Genomic DNA, 23925 nt, shown 5'->3' on the forward strand with positions numbered 1-23925 from the left:
ATTAGTCATCAATATTTTCCTGGAAGAGGAAGTCTGTGAATTTTAAATGTTTATAGCTTCTAAACGTTTTGTCAACTAATAAGAGTGCACAAGCTAATCGATGGCCTCAAAGCTAATATAGACCTATACTAAAAGACCACAAAACTTCAAACTTCTATTTTCATTTCATGGAGTTTTAAATGATACAATTCAGTTGAGACCAATGAACACCCCTAAAATAATGGCTGAGCACAGCAGAGTGAGACGAACTAAAACCGCCCTGCTGTGTGACTAACAGCATGCAGCGAAGCGACAATGTTCCTACTTTCTTCTGAGAATCAGCACCTTCTCTACATAACCCAGCCTTATGTGCATTTCTCCATTTCTTCCAATGAGAACAACAACTTATCATTGCTTCTAAACTCAATGCTAGCAGTGTTTTTGGCCATGTCACATTAGTGTTTTTAATAAAAACACATTGAACGTGTTCACACTGTCAAACATGATTTGCTTATCAAGGTAAAACTACCAGTGTCATTTTCACATCAAATTATGACATCATCAACTGAGCAGATGTCTGTGTGGAAACAGAGGGGAGAGAGTGAGTGAAAATGAGTGAATATGAAAGATCTGATTTTAATGGATAATTTAATTTAACTGGAAACCACACAAACGCACTTGATCAGATGGCCATGGCCTTTTAAATGATATAGTTCTGCATAATGCGATGACTAGTTACAGTATCTTTTCCTTTGCTTCACTGTCTATTGCAGCCCTAGATTAAACCCTTCATGGACTCATTAAGTGCACAGAAGCAATTTCCCAGTTATAGATTCACCATATCATAAAGGCTAGGGGTTAAAGGATAATCCAAATGCTCTCTAATGAACTATGACAAAACTATTCAAGGCTATGTCTGCTGAGGCCACTCTCCATAACTTGATTAGCAGACTACCTTACAACACTGCAAAATGATTGGGGAGCATATCTGGCACCATCCTCTATTGATGCAGATGCTACAGCGATCAGACAGAAAGCTCTCGACAGCAATGTTTAACAGGCTCACAGTACAGCACTGGCCTATTTTAGCCCTCATTTCAGTATAAGAGTTAAGAGCTTAGATGCCAAAAGGGAATTAGTCTTCAGCAACATCAACAACATGTTGTAACCCCATTTTCCATTATCTAACCAAGTCTGGTTATGTCAGTTCATCTCTCAAATGATCAAAAATATTTATTCAAGTAAATGCGAGGATGAAAAGCTGATTTGGGTTGGGATTTGCTTATGTAACAGCTTTTTGCACCAGCCCAAGCCATCTGTGCTGCTGGTCAAAGAACTTTTAAAACATAGTTCAACGTCTACCGGGGAGAGGAACTCTTAAAACAAAGCTGAATACCACAGATGTTTAGCTCACCACTGAAAGGTTATAAGAAGGAAAAAAACTGAGCCCATGAAGAACCAGGAGCCAAACCTTATAAGATGTGCATTCCAATTCTGAATTATAGTAAAACAGGACCGGACAAACTTTTTACTGCAGAGTGGAGAGCATTCAAAAGAAAGAATCAAAAGGGTGCTGTGGAGTTCATAGCAATATCAATAGTTTGTCAGCACTAAATGCACTGTTCTGCATTGCAACTGTAATCGCAACTTGCAAACTTCCATAAACCTAAAGCATGGACTAATTTCTTTTTTTGAATATGTTGAACTGTAGGGTGATTAATAGGGCTTGGGCGCCGCGTTGCATTCTGGGACGTGGCGGCCATGTTGATGGCCTCACGAATGTAAACATACAGCAAATCGAACGAGGAGAAGCAGAGTTGGGAGAAAGAAAAGAAAGAAAAAAGAAGTTAAAATCCCGAAAAGGATGTGGAATTTACCAGGATACATTAAATAGGAAAGCCAGGGACCGGTATGTGGACAAATTTTCCTGTAAAATATCCCATATTTTAATAACTTACTCTAAAAACATTAACGTTAGCCCTTCCATCGGACCTGTCAGTCTCTGTACTATTGTCCTGTTGCTACCCCCTTGCCCTTCCAGCGAAACAGATGTTTTCAAAGCATCGTTTTGCTTACTTGAAGGCAACCTCAGCGTGATATTGGCCTTTTTAAGATGACAGCGTGGTTGTTGTGAGAGCACGATTTCACGCCAATCTGTAAGCAAAGTCACGTTAGACCTAGCTTCACAACTCGCTTAGTTAATGCAGCAGTTTTGTAGTACGAATTTTTGCTGTCAGCAGAGGGATAGCAACAGAAAGATGAATGTTGAAATTTTCATTTTCGGGATATTTTAGAGGAAAATACTAAACCGGTAAGACAGCGGGAAAAGAGCTCAAATACGTGAGAAACCCGGAAAAAACGGGAGAGTTGACAGCTACTAACTACACTTTTTTGCCGATTTTGTCCACATACCGGTCCCTGGCTTCCCTATTTAACGTATCCCGGTAAATTCCACATCCTTTTCGGGACTTTAACATCTTTTTTTCTTTCTCCCAACTCTGCTTCTCCTCGTTCGACTTGCTGTATGTTTACATTCGCAAGGCCATCAACATGGCCGCCACACCAAGTAATGACGTCACAACGCCCAAGCCCTAGAAGCAGAAATTTTCCCTCAAAAAATCTGAAACTTACATGTCAGAATACTTGTCTCAGGTTTATTGTACTCTAAACCATGTCTTGCAACCTAAGCAATTGCACTTTTGGACAAAAAGCCATGCAGCACTTCATTAAAAAGGCAAAAAGCATGGAAACACAGGATTTTAGGTCTCAAAAGTGCAAAAAAAAAGAAAAAAAAGATGATCTCTGCACTCTAGGTCACTCTGCCATCCGGGTCAGGTTAGAAAGAAGACTAATGGCTCACCTGAACTGTGCCACTCCCTTTATGATCTCATCAGGCAGAACACTGACTAACATTAAACACGGAAACACAACAGTCACATTGTGACTGAATTTGACTTCCTCTTACCTACTACAATGTGACTGGTGTATGGAAGAATGTGCCAAAATATCAGAATGAACACAAGCCAGACATTTTGATAGTTCAAAAACAAAATACAGCTTGACCAGACTGATGCTCTTTAAAGACAGGAATGAGTACAGGCAGTGCTATGTTCAAGAAATTTGGATATATGAAAAACTAATTTTAACTCATAATAAGTTGTTACAAAAACAACTTCATGATCTCACTATTTCTTTATCTAATCTAGTCGGTACTTCTCTGAACAATTTTGGAACAATGTATTGCATCACTTCTCATTTTATGCCCTCGCTAGGATGAATTACTTCTGTTATATTATTGCCCATTATATTGCAGCAATGACACACACAGCCACTTTGAAATCAATGTGTATATTAGTTGAATTCCACTTAATTAATAGACTCTGTGACCACATAAGAAATTTCTTAAATAAGAATTTCATCAGAATGGTTTTGCACTTTTTGTAACAATAAAATTAAGAAACACTAAACTTGTGAGCGTTTCACAAAATAACTAAGAGTACTCCCCTTGTTTTATTTCCTTCCAGTGTCACTCTGTTCTATCACCATCAATGATAACACAAGACTCACATTGTCAGAAAACAAGGAGCCAATAAAACTCTTGCAAAACAAATATAATGTGGGTAATAAACTTGAGCAAGTCCCATAAACTTACTCGAATAAGTGTACAAAGCTAATTATAGACAATGCAAAAACACACAAAACCCAGTGTGCATTGATGATGTCCTGGGCGTGTATTGTTTTTAATAATATTCCATCAGTCTGGAATATAATGCAATTGAACAAACTAACGTTAGTCATATAATCATTTAAACAAAATAAAGACGACAGTTAATTCATCATCAGTTGAATGCTATGCAAGCTATAGTAAGTACTATACACAAGCAGACGACCTTACACTTTTTCGCTATATCACTTGATGAGGGATTTTTGTAAGAAAAGCTTCACTGCCATAATGCACTTGATCTGTAAGCAGATTCTTCACGGATGGACTGAATGAATGCACTGCGCTCATTCTGCAGGGCAGCTGCGTCACATGCACCACCATCTAAAAGGATTGCGTTTGTATTGTGTCATGTTTACCTTGCATTTAAAAATAAACATGCGATGTATCTGTGTTTAAAACGGGTCCACGTTTCAGTGCAAGATCACTCACCTCGTCTTTTCCTTCAGTGCTGCTCTCCCGCTGCTCAGAGGTGCAGAGTTTCCTTTTGTTTTTGCTCTCGGTTCCCTTCATTCTGGTGGATGGGGGTTGAGAAACAATCTACAATAGTAATGTATCGATGAATCCGATGGTCAGTGCATTAGATGGTGAAACAGGTCTTGTTCTGATACATGGTGGGCAAACCTCTCCTCAACTTTGGTCCACAAACACAAAGACAGAATCAATAGTGACAGCAGGTTCGACACCGTGGCTTTTGTGTTGATCTCTCGTCTCGACCTTAAGTAACAATCCGAGTTGCCATGACAGCCTGTCAGTTTTCCCTTCAAATACTGTTTTGTCTTCAGTTTTATGTAACGTAACTAAACTATGCGACTTTAGCGCGGCAAATCAGCCGGCGGAACTCGCTAGCTCGCTAAGTTAACTGTCTGCTGATAAAGTTTGACAACATCCGCAAAATAAACGTCTTTTCGGGTTTACAAAAATGAAGTGACTGTTTAAAAACAATGTGTAAATAAACTCGCCGGTCAGTGTGAGATTATAACGACAGGTCACCATTACGTTGAAAAACGCCGCGTTTCCAACGTGCTTGTTGCAGTTTCCAATAACCCAGCGTATTTTCTCTTCTCTGTAAACTAATACTTTAGGATTCCGCAGTTACCTCGGCCATAACAAAAACCTTAAAAACCGCGATTTTTTTTCATTCAGTCAACCGCCAGACTGACGAGATACTTTGCCGCGGAGCCTCAACACAGCGCGAGCTCAACTGTTCATCATGTCTCGTGAGTCAGGTCTCGAGCGCGAGCTCTGTTTTGATACGGATCATTATATCATGCGGGCACGAAGCTCCGCTTTTCTCCTCCAACTTCACTCCTCTTCAAACGTAAACCCAGCCGTTGCAGCGAAACGGCTCGGTGGCAGAAATAATTGCTAATAAAAGCCGGTCCATGTCGTTGCTTTTCTCCGGGGAGGAAACCTAGCAGCTTCCTGAAGCTCGGATCCAGTGAACGACGGTGGGTGCGCGCCAATTGCTGATCTGAGTTCAGTCTGTAAGAGCAGAGTCTAAGTGGGGTCTCTCGCAACTACATTTGGAGCGCTGATCTCAGTTCAGTCTGTATGAGCAGAGTCAAGTGGGGGAGTCTTGCGTTGCACACCGGAGGGCTGATCCTCCAATGGTTTAGAAGGGGCAAGAAAAAATCTCTTTTTGGTGAAATACGACTTTACTTAGTATTTGCTGCCATCTGCTGAGACTAAAGTGATGTTTTTTTATAACAATTATTACATTTTCATTCTGCATAAAACAATATTGAAAGTCTTTTATTGATATATACTGAAGAAAAAAAGAAACCTGCGAAGTATACTTAATTTCTTAATTTTTCTTATTATTGAATTTATTAAATGAAATTCAAATTATAATTAAATTAGACGCAATGACAAGGTCGCCGCGTGTGTTGTGGAGATTTATGTCAATTGAATGTGTTACAATAGGGAGCACACTGAATTCTGAATTGGTGAACAGAGCCACATGCCAGATTTTTGGCTTGTATCATAAAAATTGTGATGTAGGAGGGGGCATGGGGCACCTCAAAAAGAAACATGAAAGAAACAATCATTTGGAATGTCGCATGGATTCTTGAAAGGTGAATCTTAGTCTACTCTTAGCTTTTTGTAGTACAGTTGCCAACAAATGCTGAAAAAAAATAAATATATGTATATATCAAGCATTGAAAAACTTTCAGCAGCATACACTGTAACCCAACGAGTTAGGGCACCTGAACTCAAAGCTTTTGAGGAAACCAATTGCCTTATTTAGGTTTGAAAACTAATATTTATTGTGAGTTCTGTAAACTTATTCCATTTGAGTCCACATAATATTAAACTTAGGCCTAATTAAATTAATAAAAACCTTTACATTAACTCAAATCATTTACTGTTAATTAATTACTAATTGGCAAAAACACAAGCGCCTGCATGCAAGAAATAAGCAAATAGACTATAGCTGTGTCCCATTTCAAAGGCTGAATCCTTCGAAGGCCGATTGCATCACAGAGGCACGGCGAAGGTTGTCCCAATTCAAAGGATCCTTCAAATGCGGCCTCCAAATTCATCCTTCGTTTCTCATGAAATGAAGGACACAACAGATAGATCCTCATCCTTCGTGGCCTTGTCTACCCCAGAATTCATTGCATGCCAGTGACAACAGGACTTTTTTTAGAGAAATTAACAAATTACTCTTTTAAACGTAAGTATTGGGTTTCAACTTACTCAAATATCTAATGATCCAAATGTAAAACATCTAAAATGACCTTAAAAAAAAAAAAACACTTTAAAGCGGTTCAAATGTTTACTCCTATCTTACTAAGATGCAATTATAGATAGTGTATACTCTTTATTGTTTAAAGAAATGGACCATGGTGAAACATATTTAGACAGTTTGTGAACCCTGTTTTGTTTTCAGGCAGTTTAATATAACTTTCAAAAAAGCTGTCACAGTTGCTAGGAGACAAGAACAGTCCTCCATAGGCAAGACCGTCCCATTTAACAACGTTCAGTCAGACCTTCGCGGCCTTCGAAGGATCACTGCCATTGCTTTTCCTAAATCCTCAGCCTAAACACAGGCTTTACTTTTCAGCACCACCACCCGCCCCCAAGGACATAACAGAAACCCTTTTAAATTCCCAACAAACAGAACATTGAACACTAACAGATCACCCCATATATTAACATGATCAATAACACATACTTAAAACACTTAATTTTAAAATGTACTCTTCTTTAACAGTCCGACGCAAAGCATGTTGGGAACTAGAAATCTGCTGTAACTCATTACATTTTAAGAATTCTACTTAATATACTCGGCTATTGAGTTCAAATACATTTTTTTTCTATTAAGTACAATGAACTTTAAGTAATATTTGAGTAAAATGAACTTGTTTTATTAAGTAACTGTTAGGTTTTACAGTGTATGAATGACGTAGAATTTAGTTTTTGCTAAAATCATTAAAAAAATGTATACAAAATAAAGTTTACTTGTTCAATCCAATGCAGTTCCATTTCAAACATTTTTGCATTTGCACTGCAAGATTTTTTGTTCAAAATCACTTAAAATTTTAAAAATACTTCTAATTTTATTTCAGTATTTATATTTGACTTATCACAATCTAACTGACGCAGTATGTTAAGTTATATTAAAAGTCAGGAAAAATTGTCATTTGAATTCACCACAGCAACTTAATACCTGTTTGGCCTATACCAATAAGGAAGCCAAATGGATATTTTATAAAAAAGTAAGAGAATGGAGTCAGAAATGAAAAAACAGAAAGATTCAGTGATTCAACATGGTGTAGAATATGATGTAATGTAAACACATTATTGGTGATGACACTTTTAACATATTTAAATGGCCTGACATTACAAATATGCATAAATCATTTATCAGAGAAATACTTCTTCTCAGGATAAAACTGCTTAATGACAACAGTGCCTATCAAGGAGAAAAAAGCTACAGCTGTGAGGATTGTCCTCAGTGCTTTAAACCAGCCGGGGTATGTGGGCAGGAGGGACAGGTCATAATGCAATGATATCCCAAGCCCTATTATCACAATTGCAGCAGACTGTGTAATGTCGTGGGAAAAAATGAGTGCTGTCCAAGCAATCAGTGAGGGAACCACGCTGTTGGCTAAATTGAGCCAGTCAGGTTTTGCTGGACTTCCAGAAGGCAAGGCAAAACCCCAGCGTACTCCACCTAGAAAGGAAACAATGGACGCTCCGTATACGACTTGAGCAAATGCAACTTCAGGAAGATACAGTTCAGTGACAGCCATAAGTAGAGGAGCGGATACAAAAGGTATGAGACCAGATAATCCGAGATAGAGGGCCGGCTTTGGAGCTTTCTTTAGGTCTCTCATGTCATAACGAAGCAAATCAAGTTCTCTTGGTGGATTCTCTTCCTGAGGCCGTTTTTTCGGTCTCTGGCCAGACCAGTGAAATGACTGCGCTCCCAGAACAGCACCAGCAACATGTCTTGGGGGCAACTGTCCATATAAACCTCTAGTGAACAGTGTTGAACAATGAGTGGTCCACGGCCCTAGACAGGCAAACTTTCTGGACACCTGAACAAAGAACACATTTGAATTAAAACAATTGCTTCAATCTTAATGAGAATTCTCATAAACAATAAAAAAATTAAATACATAACGTGTTGGAGGTCTATTACCATTAGATAACACGGAGTACTGTTATGAGTACTGTTATTCATAAATAAAATTAGATAAAATAATATAATGTAAAGAAAATTTGACGGGTAAAATGTTTCACTCACCCCAAAGTTGCCAAGGATGTGACGTCCGATTATACTGGCCAACATTTTACCTGCAATTTAAATAATATGAAAACATTAATCATTCGTTTAAGGACAGTTGCTGAAGTGCTGTCTGAATCACATCGGATGTCAAGTTGCTGAATTGAATTGCACATTATAAAAGCTAACAGCCACAATCAGTGCTTTTATATCTTATGTCAGAAACAGGATTCGATTAAACTTATTAAAACATACCTTGATTTCATATCATAACGTCCTAAAATAAAACGTAGATTTAGTCAGCAGAAGGTCATTACAACGCGTGTGGAAATGTGAAGCCAGACACATCACAACACGCAAAATGCCTGGAAAGTTCTTATAAAAGTCCTACGGAAGAGTCCGGATCATGTATTTAAATTCAAATTAAATGCAGTTATTACTTTTAAAACTGCATTAGACTTTTATAGATGTGATGGAGTCTCATGGGAATGGTATAGCGAATAAGTCTATATGATGTTGGTCATTATTAGCCATGTTCACACTTCAAATGTATTTGTTATGTTTGTTTATGTATTTATCTTATTCAAATCCACTATAGAGATATCAGATTATTATTATTCAAAATGTATGCAATCTGATACAATTATGTAGTCTGAACAACAAAGACAAGCACACATATATAAAGGCTTGTTTAAGTATTATTATATCCAATTATTATTTTCCAAATTAAAAGTTTTTTCATATTTGTTTAATCATTAGGCCTATTAACTGAATGACATCACGTACTGTTTGTGCAACAACAACAAAAAGAAATGTGCTGTTTACCTTATTTGGTATGTTGCACATACAATGTTGATTTTACAAATAGATGTTTGTGAATTGGTCGAAATGTCTATTAATTTTTCTGGAAAAGCAGCTATATAACAGAATATAAAACGCAAAGTTACCACGAAAACCTATCCCTTTTCAGATTTAGGTGACAACTTTGTGCATTTTGTATAGATAGACCAACGCACACCTGGTTATTTTTTCGTTACTTCGCGTGTTACAAATGCCTGTGAAATCAGACACCGTGGACTCAATAAATGCTTTCTTGTAGGGCTAATTTGCATTTGCGCCCATTTTGCCATGTTGTTTACATAAGTTTTTGTAACCATTTAACTCAATATATTTCACGAGTAGTTGCAAACTTTAAAAGTCCGCGCTCTGTGTTTTTCAAGCTGGTTTGAGCTGGGGCAGAATGTTATGACGCGTCGAGCGCGCTGTGCTCTGCGATCGATTAGCTCGTCTGTGCAGAAGTAGACAGGAACAAGCTAGATGGATTGGCAAAGTCGGAACGAGTGTGATTAAAAACACAAACAAAATACAGAATCAGATATACGACAACCTCCAAACTGTCAAATTGACTTGACAAGCGGCGCATCGTTGTCTTCGTTTAAGTTATTGGGATAGACAAGGGATCAAAAGGTAGGTGTATAACGAAATGTTTATTTGGTTTGGTTTGGTGTCGAGAGGGAGCCATTTTACAACACTTTATTCCTGCTAGGGATGCTAGCTTAGCCTAGTTCGCGCCGTGGCTAAAACAACACGTATTTCGTCACGACACAAGTCGGAGTCGTTATAATTCACCCCTATGTAGCCGTCTAATAATGCCTAAAAGTTTCTTTGCTTTGAAAAGTTTAAATTTAACCAGTCAACGTGGACTAAAAGGTTTATGCACACATCGAATGGCCTACTATGCTAGCTTCGCCGTGCTAGCGAGTGTTCAGCAAGTAGAAAAACGAATTACTATTTACTCATAATTTGCGAAATTGTCTTGGTATGTTGAACTACTGTATGCGCCAGAACGTTTGAACGGGCATATTAAGTATTAGTTTGCTATTTTCACAAATATATTTCAAAGTCAATTCTACTTCAATCCTGCAGCTAACTCTTAACCCTGCTTTTAGTTCCCCTCACTTTACTTTGTAAGTTTGAAACAACAGTTATACAAACAAATTGTTTATCTTACTGTAATGTTAGTTAGAAAATGTATGGCCAAATTTCATATAAAGTCCCCTGGCAAGAAGATGATTAGCCATGTTAAAAGGATAGCTCACTCAAAAATCACATTTATTTTCATAATTTACTCTCTCTCTCTTGTTGTTTCAAACTTGTATGGTTTTAGGATTAGAAAAGAGAATGTTTGGCAGAATAGTAGACTGACAGCCTCAGTCATCATCATTCACTTTGACTCTTTTTCCATGCAGTGTAAGTCAGTCATTACAAGAGATGTCATTCTGCCTATTATCTTGCATTTTCCTCTGAGGGAGAAAAACATACATGTTTGGAACAACATGTGGATGATGGATGAGTAAATAATGAGCAGAATGTTTATTTCCGTTAAAGTAGTTGTAGCACATTTGTAACCTGTCAAGGCAGCTTATTGTGCTGCCAAACTTTTTTATGCCTTGGTGGTTGTTTCGAAGACAGCATTCGGGACATATGAACATTAATTTTGGTCTTTCAAATATATAGGCTATATAAAAGACATAAATTGATCTAAATATTGCTTGCTATTTTACAGAGTTGGTCTGCAGATTATTTGTGAAGATCTGGAGGAAGAAAGACCTGTTGGATTTGTGACTGCAGGATTTTAAGAGACCCAAGATCTCCCAACATGCAATAATACAATCTGGAGTACACCTGTTGTTTCTCAGTGAATGTTCAAGGTTTGCTTGCACCTGGACGCTTGTGTTTTGTCATCGAGTTTCATTTGAGTCACCAATGCACGGTACATCGCGTTTAACCAGAATCTGTGCAAATTGGCTTCAAGTTACTCACCTGTGGAAGTTTCTTCTAATTTGATGAACTGGAAGATCGGAAGTGTTGTTAGGAGGCAAATCATACTTACTTCCAATTTTTTCGGTAGCCTAACGTGATATTGGTTCACCAGCCATTTATCAGCCATGTGGGCCGATAATTAAAGATGTCAAGTTTTCATTGTTTGGTTCACTGAAGCATCCAAAGTATGAGCTGTTGAAGGATAAAGCAATTCTCATGACTTTATAACATAAAGCACTTCTAGCTATTGTGATGTGACAAATCAGCCCCCCTCCCCTTTTCGCCCTGACGTAGCACCTTCGCTGTTTTGATGAGGTGAATATATTCGGATCACCACTTTCCACAAACCAGCATTGTGTGGTACAAACCCACTCTCCGTTTTTTTTTTTGTCGCTGTGTGTGTCTTCAGCCGAAAATGAGTTCGTAAAGGAGTTTCTGAGTGTCAGAGCAGGCACAACGTGCTGCTACCACAAGCCCCCAGAATAAGTGACTGGACTTGTATTCGGTCGCCCTGAATGCACACAGTCATCGTCGGTGAACTAAGGGTGTCGTGGAGAGTCACTCTGGCATTACAGATCAAACACATCCGCTACTCGTCCACAACTACACGCCATTGATCAAAAACAACACGTCACCATCTTTTCCATCACCTAACAATTTCACCTTGGGCTGCACAAGTTTCACTTCCATCCCCTTCTTTGCACCATCCTGGAAACTGGAGTTTGCCTGTGGCAGGAGCTGCTGTTGTCCTGAGGCTTCAAAGCCTGTGCAAGTGCGTTGGTTGGGCCCTCTACACAGACACAGCCAAGGACAGGGCCATCGAACTACAGAGCCTTTGTCTCTGGGGTAAGAAGCCACAACATTTAGCTAGAACGTTTCTTGGTATTGTTTATTTTGCACTCTGAATTAGTTAGTCTACCTCTTACAGTATGTAATGAAATGTGAAATTTGCCATTCAGTAGAATTAGGCTAGTTGTTTTAAAGTTTGTTTTGATAAATCTAAACAAAAATCTTTCATGTCAAGGCCAAGAGAGAAATAAAGCAGAAGTTAGTGTTTTCTGTTTTAATGTTTAACCTAGAAGCTGCTAGCTTGTCTTTAAAAAAGACATTAAATATAAAATCGGCATGTGATTTAATTTATTTTAAAATAAAACATTTATAACACTTTACAATAATGTTTCATTTGCTAACATTAATGTATTTAACTAACATAAACTAACCATGAGCAATACATTTGTTACTGTATTTGTTAACATTAGGTATTAATAACACAGCTGTTCATTGTTTGTTCATGTTAGTTCACACAATGCACTAACTAATGTTAACAAATACTACATTTGATTAATAATGAAGCATTAATAAATGTTGACCTTAACATTAACGAAGATTAATAAAGGCTGTTTAAGTGCAGGTCATTATTAGTTCATTAACTAATGAAACCTTATTGTGAATGAATGAAATGAATGAGAAATTTATACAGCACGTTTCATAAGTACTACTGTACACCCAAAGCGCTTTACAATCATGTCGGGGTCTCTCCTGTGTGCATGCATCCACTTGGATTGTAAAGTGCTACCCATTTTTTCACCTCAATGTTTAAATTAAACAATTTGTAACTCGATATTCCTGTAAAAATGACAGACTTCTCTCTGGTGACGGATGCTAGAATTCTTCAATCGTTTATTCCACTTAAACTCTACCCATCCACTCAAGTCATTTTCTGAAAGTCGATTTCTAAAGATACATTTTTCAGTAATATCTGTCAAGTTATTGGGCAATTTTTAGCACCTTTAAAATGCAAATATAACTGCAAGCAAGCCATTTGAAGGTTGATTTCTCCGAAATGTGGAAACACTGGCCTTGTGGTGTTTTCAAAACATAGCCTATTCTCTTCAGCCTGACTCCGCAACATTGGCTCAACCAATGACATGAGTTTCAGGTGAAGACTATCTGTTTGCCTGACCTTTGGCTGATGGGGGTACATTCCAAACTTGTTTGGAAACAGTCATTTTGCATTTGTTGCTGCTAAAATGTCATTTTTCACCTTTTAAAGAGTTATGGAATATTGCAGTATTTGCTATAAATGATTCATCCATACACATCATTATTTTTTCATATGCCCTTGTAATCTTTTATCAAAAACATTAATGTCCCCCCCTCCTCGCAACATCAAGAATTATGATGTTTACTCTGGTGAAAATGCTGGGCAATAAGGTTGTCCAATGGCCAGAGGAGTTCCAGTACTTTCCCTCCACCAACCTGTCACTCACACGAGACGATTGCAGAAATTAGCAAACAACAAGGATCCAGACAAAATCAAGTCCCACCCTACATTTTTAAGTTAAAAAAGTCATTTCACTCAGATATACTACTTAATAAAAGACACAATTTGCAATTTCCATTTCATGATGACTTTAAATGTGTTTGCATTAATGGGATATGGGAGGTTTTTTGTTGTAGTAGATTATGGTGACATGATGTTTGTTGTTTGCATTGTCAGTTCAGGCCATGAGGTTTGATGCCTCCATCCACTGACGGGAGACACTGGACCTAAATGGCGCAGCATGACTTTGTTCCTGCCTGGCTTAACTTCTCCACGCCTCAGTCCGCCAAGGTATTGTAATGGATTGTTGACTCTACTGACCTGTGCATTAAAACATTTTTTTTTTTAAATGACTCTCTTAGTTCTCTTGACCCTAATCATTATTTTCTAAAATAAGCTTTAAGTAAAAACTGTCTGTTTAATATGTCTGTGTGATTTATTTATTTCTTTATTTCCAGTCCCCTGCTGCCCCCCTTGAGAAGCATGGAGAGCACTTTCCCCGCGGAGACAGCCGGCCGGGAGTTAACCGTCGCAGACACAACTCCTCTGATGGCTTCTTCAACAATGACCCACTAAGAGCCCCTGGAGGTTGCTGAACACGCATCTAACTTCCTCCTCATGTAGAGTTAACCTGCTTTTTGACCTGCCATGTGTAATAGCTATTCATTTTCTCTTCAGGTGATGGATGGCAGCAGCCATCTCTATTGAGGCATGACTCAGTAGACTCTGGTGTTGCGAAGGGGAGTCAGGGGGGATTGGGAGGCGGACCAGGGTGGAAGGAGACCCCCAGCTGGCATGGGGTACCGAGGGGCCAGGAAGGTCCTCACCACCACCATGCTCGGCATATCAAACGTGGAGGTGAAAGGGACAGACAAGGAGGCCACCGACAACGTAATGGAAACTTTCATCCACGCAAAGGTGGCTCATATCAGGACAGATATTCTGATGAGGAGCGCAACGATGACAAGCTCAAGTTTGTTGATGAGGATTTTGTAAGTAATTTTTTTTCCTCTTTGTTTACTTGTGTAGTGGGGTCACACCCCTACCAGGCATGAGTTCACTGCTTATGTAATTAAAGCGGTTTAGTTCTGTCATTCTTTACATGCCTTTTAATGAACTGACTGCTTTGCATTCATGCCTTCTGTTTTCATGTGAATTTTAGCCCTCCTTGAACCCAGAGACAACTGGAAAGCCAGCAAGTCAGCCTCGTGCTGTCGGGACTCCAGCAGGAGTATGGGGTAATGTTGCTTTCGTTTATCGAGTCACCATGTTCCGCTTGCATTGAATTCAAATAGTTAGATTTATTGGTTTGTTCTGAACATTTTTTTTGCAACTTCTGTTACAGAGAACCCTCCTAGTGCTAAGCAGGCTATGTCTAAGATGCTGGTCATTAAGAAAGTGTCTAAGGAGGACCCCAGTGCTGCTTTCTCAGCTGGCTTTGCCAGTGCTGGCCCTCTGTCCGCCAATGGTTCTAAAGTCCCCATCACTGGACCCAGTGTCTACAAGAATCTGGTGCCCAAACCTGCCACTGCCCCCACAAAGGTACCGAGCTAGGGGATTTGAAAATAGTACTTGCATGATGTTTGTAATTTGTTACACCAGCTTATTGAATCACATCACTTATGGTGAGATTTTTTTCCTAATGTGGTTTTTATTATATTAGGACAATTGTGTCGTTTTCGTTTAATAAATAAAACCTTTGTCTTTTTTTGTAGTCAGGCCCATGGAAACCCAATGGAAGGGAAACTAAAGTGGGTTTGCATTTTTCTGGACGGGATTCAGCCTTCACCAGCCCTGTGTCTGTGACCAAACCTCTGACACCCGTCAGTGCACCTGCCCATGGCACTTCTAAAGAGGTAAAGTGACAAAGTCAGGCATGGAGGCTGGTTTTTTTTTATTAGTAGGTTGTAATTAAACCTGTAAGCTGAGTCATTTTAAAAAGTCAGAACCAATCTTTTTTTTGTTATGCAAGAAACGCGTACAATAATTATTATTATTTCTATAATAAAACAAGAACGTTAATATGTTTACAAAATCGTTACCAGATATGTATTTCATGAATCTTGCATAAAACAATTCAAATCAGCGGCTATATTATATAGTAAAACATGGGGAGCTACTTACTTAAAACTCTTATGCGAGGTTCAGACTACATGATATTTTTGTCTGTTACAATAGTCATTGTGTCAGAGCATGTGATTTTGACTCCTAAATTTTTGTTGTGTCATGGACAAGACCCCATGTCAGACAACAAGTTTCTTTCTGACCAATCATCTCTTGCTGTCTTTAACCCTTTCGCACGTACGATCACACCGGTGTGATCAGTCATGGCTGGTCCCTGGAACGGTCAGTGCATCACGTGATCAACTTCTAAATTCAAATGTGATTTTGCGCGTTGGCTGGCGCTGAGCCAGAGATGGACTTAAACAGAGCTTGTTATATATCAACTATTCAGAGCTTTCAACCACATAATATTTATTTTAGGTTTCAGACATTTAAATTCACATAAGTACTAAGAAAAACAATACATTTAGAGTTTGTAAAATACACACTGATGTCTGGAAGTGGCAATAATAATCGTTTCCATTATAATTAGACACGTTTTATTAATATCAGATACACATCGTGTAAGTAACTTTAAAGTTTACTCTATTCTTCTCCCAGTTCACCGGCCACTTACTTTCATGTATTTCGGGAGAAGTGGTTGAATTCACGTGTTGTAAATCCAACAGATCCGATTCCATGAACTGGGGCACAAACTAACATGGCGGCGCGCATGTAGCTCAACTAACGCGATCGTTATAAAGGTGTGTTTAAACAACAAAACGCATCCACTTGCACATTTTTGACCACCGGAATATCAGATATTTCATGCTATACCTAACAAATTTGTGAATATTTTGAAGAAAAAAAAAATATATAAAAGCAGATCATCATTCATTCAGCGCTCTTGTGGCTGCGGTGTGTCACGTTACAAGCAATGATGCGTCACCATGGAAACAATAAAGAGACACATTCTAAGTAACGGTCGCCTTGAAAACCTCACGCTTGGGAGTCAGCCTGAATATTTTAAATTTACGTGTGAAAAGGTTAACAACGTGTGATGTCATCAAGAAGGCAGAACTAGCAATTAACTTCCAGAAACAAGAGCGTAAACAAACAATGGCTACCGAAGCAAAACCCAACACTGGACATGTTCCAGGATTGGACAGAGAGGACAGTATGGAGTATTGTTGCCTTAGTTCCAAAAAGCGGTCCTCCATTGCATAGTCAAGTCAAGTCATCTTCATTTATATAGCGCTTTTAACAATGTAGATTGTTCCAAAGCAGCTTTACAGTGATAATAGGAAATTAAAGTAACAGAGATTGTTTTGGCTTTATAGCAGCTCTAGAATAAAGTTATTGTCCAGCTAAAGTTAGTTTGATTCACTTCCGTCGCAACGGTCATTAGTTATTAACTTAGGGGCTGCTAACACGACACCGTTTTAACAGAAAACTCTTAAGTTCTTTCTGCGCAAACTTCAAAAACGCGAACCAGTGAGAACGCAGATGGCGTGCACATGCGTATTACGAGTTCAGTCTATAGGTATGTGCGTTTGAATATATGTGCCCAGGCGTGTAGTCCTTCCCTACAAATCAACCCTCAATATACTACTTGTCTGGCCTTAATTTATAATACAGATTTTTTATCGCTTCCACATAGCCACGCGAACCGGAATTATCCCGACAACGTTTTATCTGTAGATAGGTAAAGGGAGGGGGAGGGAGGCCTTCACAGGGAAGAGCCTAGTTGACATTTCAGGACTGCGCTGTCGTCACGTCCAGGTGCAGGTCCTTCATCAGATCTGGATACAGCCTGGATCCGGCGGACTGCGGTAAAGCTCGGGATAAACAGAGAGACTAATATTGCCATAGACGCCATTCTTCTTATGATGTAACGAGTACATCAGGATTTATGGGAAGTTTTCCCAGTTCCGGCTGACCTAATCTATGCAGCCTAACATTAAATTATAAAAGTCTTTAATGTGTTATGTGTATGCTAGGTCAAAGAGATGTGTTTTTAGTCTAGCTTTGAACTGACTGCTTGAGTGTGTCTGCTTCCCAGACAATGTTAGGAAGACTGTTCCAAAGTTTTGGTGGTAAATAGGAAAAGGATCTACCGCCAGCAGTCGATTTTGATATTCTAGGTATTATCAACTGGCCGGAATTTTGAGATCGCAATAGACGTGAAGGACTATAATGCGTTTAGAGCTCGCTCAAGTACTGGGGAGCTAAACTATTTAGTGCTTTGTAAGTAATCAGCAATATTTTTAAATGTATACGATGTTTAATAGGGAGCCAATGCATTGTTGACAGAATTGGGCTAATATGGTCATACTTCCTGGTTCTGGTAAGAACTCGAGCTTCTGCGTTTTGGACCAACTGGACTTTGTTTATTAAGCGTGCAGGGCAACCACCCATAATAGCATTACAATAATCTAGCCTTGATGTCATGAACGCATGAACTAATTGTTCCGCATTTGTCAATGAGAGCATATAACATAATTTAGTTATATTTTTAAGATGGAAAAATGCGGTTTTACAGATACTAGACACGTGACTTTAAAATGAAAGATTGATATCAAAGAGCACACCCAGGTTCCTAACCGACGACGAACCGACGCATAGTTCCACCAGGCAGCACCCGTCTCTCTTTCGTTTCGCCATGTTTAAAAGCTGTGTACGAAAGAGCTTCTGTGCTCCTATTGGTCAACGTCACAGAAGTGACAGAACCCATCGTGAAGGACTGGAAAAAATTAAATAAAACATGCTAGTTTTTCTCTCGGGACGTCGTGAAGTGTCACAGATGCGGTGTCGGTTGTCGTCCTCCATGAAACACTAGAAAAGATCAAATGGTTTATTCTTGCTTCCTGACGCCCAATTGTCATCTACGAATACCCTCGAAACTCGGGCTGATATCGTGTAGTCTGAACCCGGCATTAAAGGAACTACACTGCAGACCATTTACCGTTCAATAAACACCTTTTTCCAAATCAATAGAAGTCTGATTTTATAGGTTTAATGTATTCAGTCCATTTACTCCATATTCTAAAAGATTCTTCTGTCTGGGTCTTCCAGACAGATTCAGACAGACAAAGATTCCATCACATAGGTGGCTCTGTTTTCTTGTAGCCTTTGTGCTAGCTGCATGGAGAATTAACATCAGTTTCTTATCTTTGTTGTTCCGCCCATCAAGTTAAATATTATCAACATATAAAAATGTACAATAACATGGAATTGCCACACAAAAAAAAAACTTTTCCAAGTTCCTTTTAATCTCTTGCCAGTGAGGAACTGGTACCTGATATTCCTAAATAATATGATAGTGGTTGGCTTCATGTCAACAAATTCTTGCCTTGTGTCATTGTACAATGTGGACATATGCCAAATACACAAACAGATGGTGATTGAACGAAAAATGTTTACTACATCATTTCTGCATTCTCCAATATTCATTAAACATCAGAATGTTATCATGTTTATCCATAAGAGAATATCAATAATCAACATGTCTACTTACCCAGCATTTATATTTATCTTTCCATCTCTCTCTCTCTCTCTCTCTCTCTCTCTCTCTCTCTCTCTCTCTCTTCTCTCTCTCTCTCTCTCTCTCTCTCTCTCTCTCTCTCTCTCTCTCTCTCTCTCTCTCTCTCTCTCTCTCTCTCTCTCTCTCTCTCTCTCTCTCTCTCTCTCTCTCTCTCTCTCTCTCTCTCTCTCTCTCTCTCTCTCTCTCTCTCTCTCTCTCTCTCTCTCTCTCTCTCTCTCCCTCTCTCTCCCTCCCTCCATAGCCGCCCTCCAGCACCACCCCTCCCATAGACATCACCCCCTCAAGGCTAAAACTGATGCGCCGCAGCACAGACCGTAAGAGTGAGTTCCTGCGTGGACTAAAGGATGAGAGAAACGGGGATATGAGTGACTGCCACAGCCCAGGAGCTCCAGCAGAGGTGCAGATGTGTTCATCTCTGATCTGCTGTCTGTTAGCTGTAGTAATAAGCAGATTAATATGCCTTTATTTGCTCATTTTAAGATTGGCGCAGATATTCGCGCTTGCATCAGTTACATTTTTTGGCATTATATTAGCCATCGGCCACTAGTTTTTCACAACAGCTATTCAATATGAATGATTATTGTGTTTTTCTGCTTGAATATGATGCATTAGTTATTGCTTTTTTTCATGGTTTCAGTTTGAGTTCACTAAGCCAGTGTCATTTTAATATTATTTATATAGTATAGCATGTATTAATGTTTTGAATGACCTTGTTTTTGTTTCTAGTTCTCATTTTAATTCTATTTTTTTTAATGTGACTTTTTCTAGCCATTTTTTTATTAAATTTTTTTTTTTTACACACTTATTTTTATTTTAGTTTTAAAAATGTCATTTCATTCAGTTTCCAAATTTCGAAATTTCGTTTAGCGCTTAGTTTTTCATCTAATATTTAAATTGTATGTATAGTTATAGAAATAGTTTTCGTTAACAATAACAACACTGCACTAAGCAGTTGATTGATTTTGATTCTGCCTCATATTTGTGTTTGCTAAAGCCTTTGTTTGTAATTTATCTTTGTGTTTAGGGAGAGGGAAGCACCCCTGAACCAAAAGAGTTTGGAGAGAGTCATGAGAACGGCATCTCCCACTCTCTCAGTGACTCAGACCCAGAGCACTTGTCCAGCTCTCTGGAGGCGGAACACAGGTCAGAGCAATCTCATACACAAACACTTCAACACATCAGACACATATAAGCTCAATTCCAAAACTTAGTGTTCCGTCTACATGTGCAAATTACTTGTAGTAACTTAAATGGTACGTCTCAAGTGACTGATTTGGAGTGCTTTACATGGGCACTGGGCAACTACATATATCATAGGGGCTGTTTACACCTGGCCACTTCATGCGTTTTCTCAGATCGGATAGCTATCCGATCGTGAAAAGACCAGGTGTAAATGCCCTCCGAAACGCATTCGAGACGGATTTGATTCCGATCGCTCAAACCACTTCAGGAGGTGGTCTGGGCCGCATTCCAGACGAAACTGGACAAGTGTAAATGCATCTGGTTGTTGAAACCACATATGTAAATTTTACTCCTCCCAAAAATGCTAAAAAATTAAATGTTATAGGCTATATGTAATGTTATAGCCAGATATGACGACGCTACTGGAACACGCATCACCGCAGATGAGAAGCTGAGCATCTATTCATTAAGCCAACGTGCAAACTATCGCAAATCAAAGTGAAAGTAAGTCGCAGACGCTTAACACACAATCATCATCATTAAAAGTAAAGAAACGAAATGATCTTACCAGAGATGTTGCCGCTCTCTCTTATTGCGGTCTTTGATTTAGAAATTTTTAGCTTATGATCAATAAAATGCAGCTCATATCTGTTGCTTTCGTGACGTGCACTCCATTAAATCTGCATACAGCGCGGGAATTGAAGATCGGATTTAAATCCGTTTCGCAAAAACACATTTATGTGACCAGGTGTAAATGGAATCGTTTTGATAAATCAGATAGCTATCCGATCTGAGAAAACGCATGAAGTGGCCAGGTGTAAACAGCCCCATACAAATAGCACTTCCTGTGCATGTGGAAGACAATTGAGTTCACAAGTTGGCCGTTAGCATGTTGCCAAGCTAGCGCTGCAAAATTAAAAGCATAAAAATACAGTTTTAATTTTATGATAATATAATGAATTTTTACTTTTCTGATAATAGAATAAATATTTTTTTATCTTAATGCATTTCATTAATTAAAAAAAAAAAAGAAGCTTATTTGCAAGCAAATTTCCCTTGTTTCAACCACAATTAATTTTTTTTCACCTAGTTCATTGCAGTTTATTTGAGATTTGATTTCCTCTTGAAGGATACTTTCAATGCCATCATTTTTTTAAACTATGTATCTTTGATAATTTGGAAGCACACTTAAGATGTAATGCTACCTCCATAGGTAGCATGCTAGGTTTTTAAAAAGAGCCACAAATTGATCTGCCCACAAAGACAACATCCGTAATCCATATATTCACACATGTGGATCCTCCCTGACAGGTTGCTGAAGGCTATGGGATGGCAAGAATACCCAGAAAATGATGACAACTTCCAGCCCCTCACTGAAGACGAACTCAAAGAGTTTCAAGCTAAAACTGAACAGGTATGGGAAATGCATATAGTGTCACTTTTATTTTTAGTTTATTCTTTGCTTAAAATTAAGTGCATCATGGACATTTATAGTTAACTTCCTAAGTGACTGTGTGTATGTTTTGTGTCAGATGAAGAAGATTGGTTTTGGGCGTAATGGTGTGCTCCTAAAGCCACGTAATGTGGCCCTGCTAACCTGGAGGAACACCCCAAACCCTGGCCTGGAAGAGGGCTCCGAATCTGAGACGAGCAGTAGCAGCCAGACCTCCGATGATGATGATACCTAATGTGGCTTTAAACACCACTCCCACATTTCCCTTTCTCTCAATCTGTCTCATCACACCCAGTTATTTCAAACTAAAAGAAGAGAGAAAAGATTCTTTTCATGGACAAGGAACATCGGTCATATCCCAGGCGGAGAGAAAAAGAAATCACTTGTCACCTCATAGGCGATGTCTTTCTGTTTGATCCCCCCCCCCTCTTTTCTCTCCTTGTCTGCTTTTTGTTCTTTATCCTGAACTAGAAATGTCAAAGAAAGCCACATGCACCCCTCCACCAGATCTTTTTTGTTTTGCTTGGGAAAAAGACTAATTCATAATAATAACACCAATTATAACCGTGATTTAACGTGAAATATGACATCATTCTGAATGTTCTATAAAATGGCTTTGACACCTTTCTAAAAGATTTTTTTTCTTTTTTTTTTCGCGAAAACAATTCGTAGCATTAGTGTTAAGATGAAACAATCATTGTGAGCCGCTGACTGCGACGTTGCTCTCAGTCCCTCATAGAAATGAACTCAAGCCAGTCATCCCTGCAGCAAGGAAGAACTAAAGCAACACTGAATGGACTGTCACATGCAGTCTGGCAGCTAGAACATCAGTCCATTTCTGGCTCCAGTTTCAGCAAACCCTGCTCATTTTCACGCTTCTCATTCTGCAGAATCATACTAATATACCTGATTTCATATGTCTGCCAAGTACACATGTGAGAAAAAGCTTGTTTAAAAGTTAGTTGCGGAAGAGTATGTTGGGAGCTGGTTTTTGAATAAAGGTAAAGTTTGGATGGAAGGGTCTATGTTTATGTTGAGTTCTGGTACGCCAGATGAACATACAGATGTTCAGTTCACTAATGTTGGGTTCTGTTTTGGAAAAATTGAAGTTAAAAAAAATCATAAACCGACTGTCTTCTTTCTTGCCCATCCATGGTATAAAAGTTTTTTTTTTTTTTTTTTTTTCTGAATAACCTAAAAGCTGTTTGATTTAAACCATATTGAAATCCTGAACACTTCAGAGTTCTATAAAAAGCGTTCTCGTGCTTATAGACATAATGCTGTGGCAATCATTTTCAAAAGCTTTACATTCATTGCATGTGGATTGATAAGGGGGTATTCAGTAAACACAAGAACTTATTCCCTCACAAATCCCAAATAAAATCTACCCAATGGAATAGAAGGCATTAAACATTATTGGGCTTATGTAATGTTTACAATGCAGGAATTAATCTGATGTCTGGTTTGTAATGACTGAACTTTCTTTGAGCGATTCAGTAAGATGGCTTGCACATTTTGTTCTGCTATGTTGTTCCTTAAACAGTTCATTTGAGGTTCATTTTGGGAGCTGAGTTCTATCCCTGCTGCTGGCAGTGAAGTAGAGATCCATCTTTAAAAGTTCTTTATTTCATGAGGGACTGCTGGTGTAAATTGTGCATCTCCTTTTTTTTGTACCTTGTTTTTGCTGATAGGGTATAAAATTGCTTTATCACAGATTTAAGTTTCTTTTTTAATTTTGGTACAGCTGTAAAAATTCCCACATAAATAGTTTTTTTTTCTTCTTCTTTTGTTTGCATTATATTGTTTCTGCAGCCTTGATATTCAGGGTGGATTGTAAAAAAAAATATAAGAATAAAAAATTGTGAGTTTTGGAAGATTAAGATTATTTTGATAACATTATTTACAGATTTGAGAAGATGAAAGGTGTCCTGTATGGGTTTATCTGTATGAGACAAAGCAGGCATAAACTACTGGATCACAATGAAAAGATCGGAGAAAAAGAATTGTAATAAATATTTTGCATCAGTTTGCCAAACATGTCCAGCCTTTCGTTTTCTGCTGAAACACTTGGGAAACTTTTTTTGTATGTTTTAGGAGGGCAAATGGTAATGTTTAAAAT

The 23925-nt window shown here is 38.5% G+C and overlaps 3 protein-coding genes across 4 annotated transcripts in view; 1 reads left to right on the plus strand and 2 right to left on the minus strand.

Annotated features, from left to right (window-relative positions):
• mast2 (microtubule associated serine/threonine kinase 2) overlaps positions 1-5137 on the minus strand; it is a 135862-nt gene extending 130725 nt beyond the window's left edge. For both annotated transcript variants that reach the window (XM_084426141.1, XM_084426140.1), the window contains exon 1: positions 4133-5137. In XM_084426141.1, the coding sequence (XP_084282267.1) occupies positions 4133-4213 (81 nt within the window). In that variant the 5' untranslated portion in view covers positions 4214-5137. The remainder of the gene's footprint in view (positions 1-4132) is intronic.
• A 1924-nt stretch (positions 5138-7061) lies between these two features.
• On the minus strand, positions 7062-8782 carry tmem69 (transmembrane protein 69). Its single transcript, XM_084427044.1, has 3 exons — positions 8694-8782; positions 8460-8509; positions 7062-8250 (listed from the first exon to the last, which is right to left on the minus strand). Exons 2-3 carry the CDS (start codon positions 8502-8504, stop codon positions 7567-7569), a joined length of 729 nt encoding a protein of 242 aa, XP_084283170.1. The 5' UTR covers positions 8505-8509; positions 8694-8782; the 3' UTR covers positions 7062-7566.
• Positions 8783-9571: 789 nt separating this feature from the next.
• On the plus strand, positions 9572-23845 carry gpbp1l1 (GC-rich promoter binding protein 1-like 1). Its single transcript, XM_084427043.1, has 12 exons — positions 9572-9905; positions 11005-12107; positions 13762-13875; positions 14043-14172; positions 14263-14576; positions 14747-14822; positions 14930-15126; positions 15300-15440; positions 19413-19568; positions 20196-20314; positions 21665-21767; positions 21886-23845. Exons 3-12 carry the CDS (start codon positions 13816-13818, stop codon positions 22039-22041), a joined length of 1452 nt encoding a protein of 483 aa, XP_084283169.1. The 5' UTR covers positions 9572-9905; positions 11005-12107; positions 13762-13815; the 3' UTR covers positions 22042-23845.
• The last annotated feature ends 80 nt before the right edge of the window (positions 23846-23925 follow it).

This window comes from Rutilus rutilus (genome assembly GCF_951802725.1).
Source record: "Rutilus rutilus genome assembly, chromosome: 12".
Classification (NCBI taxonomy): domain Eukaryota; kingdom Metazoa; phylum Chordata; class Actinopteri; order Cypriniformes; family Leuciscidae; genus Rutilus; species Rutilus rutilus.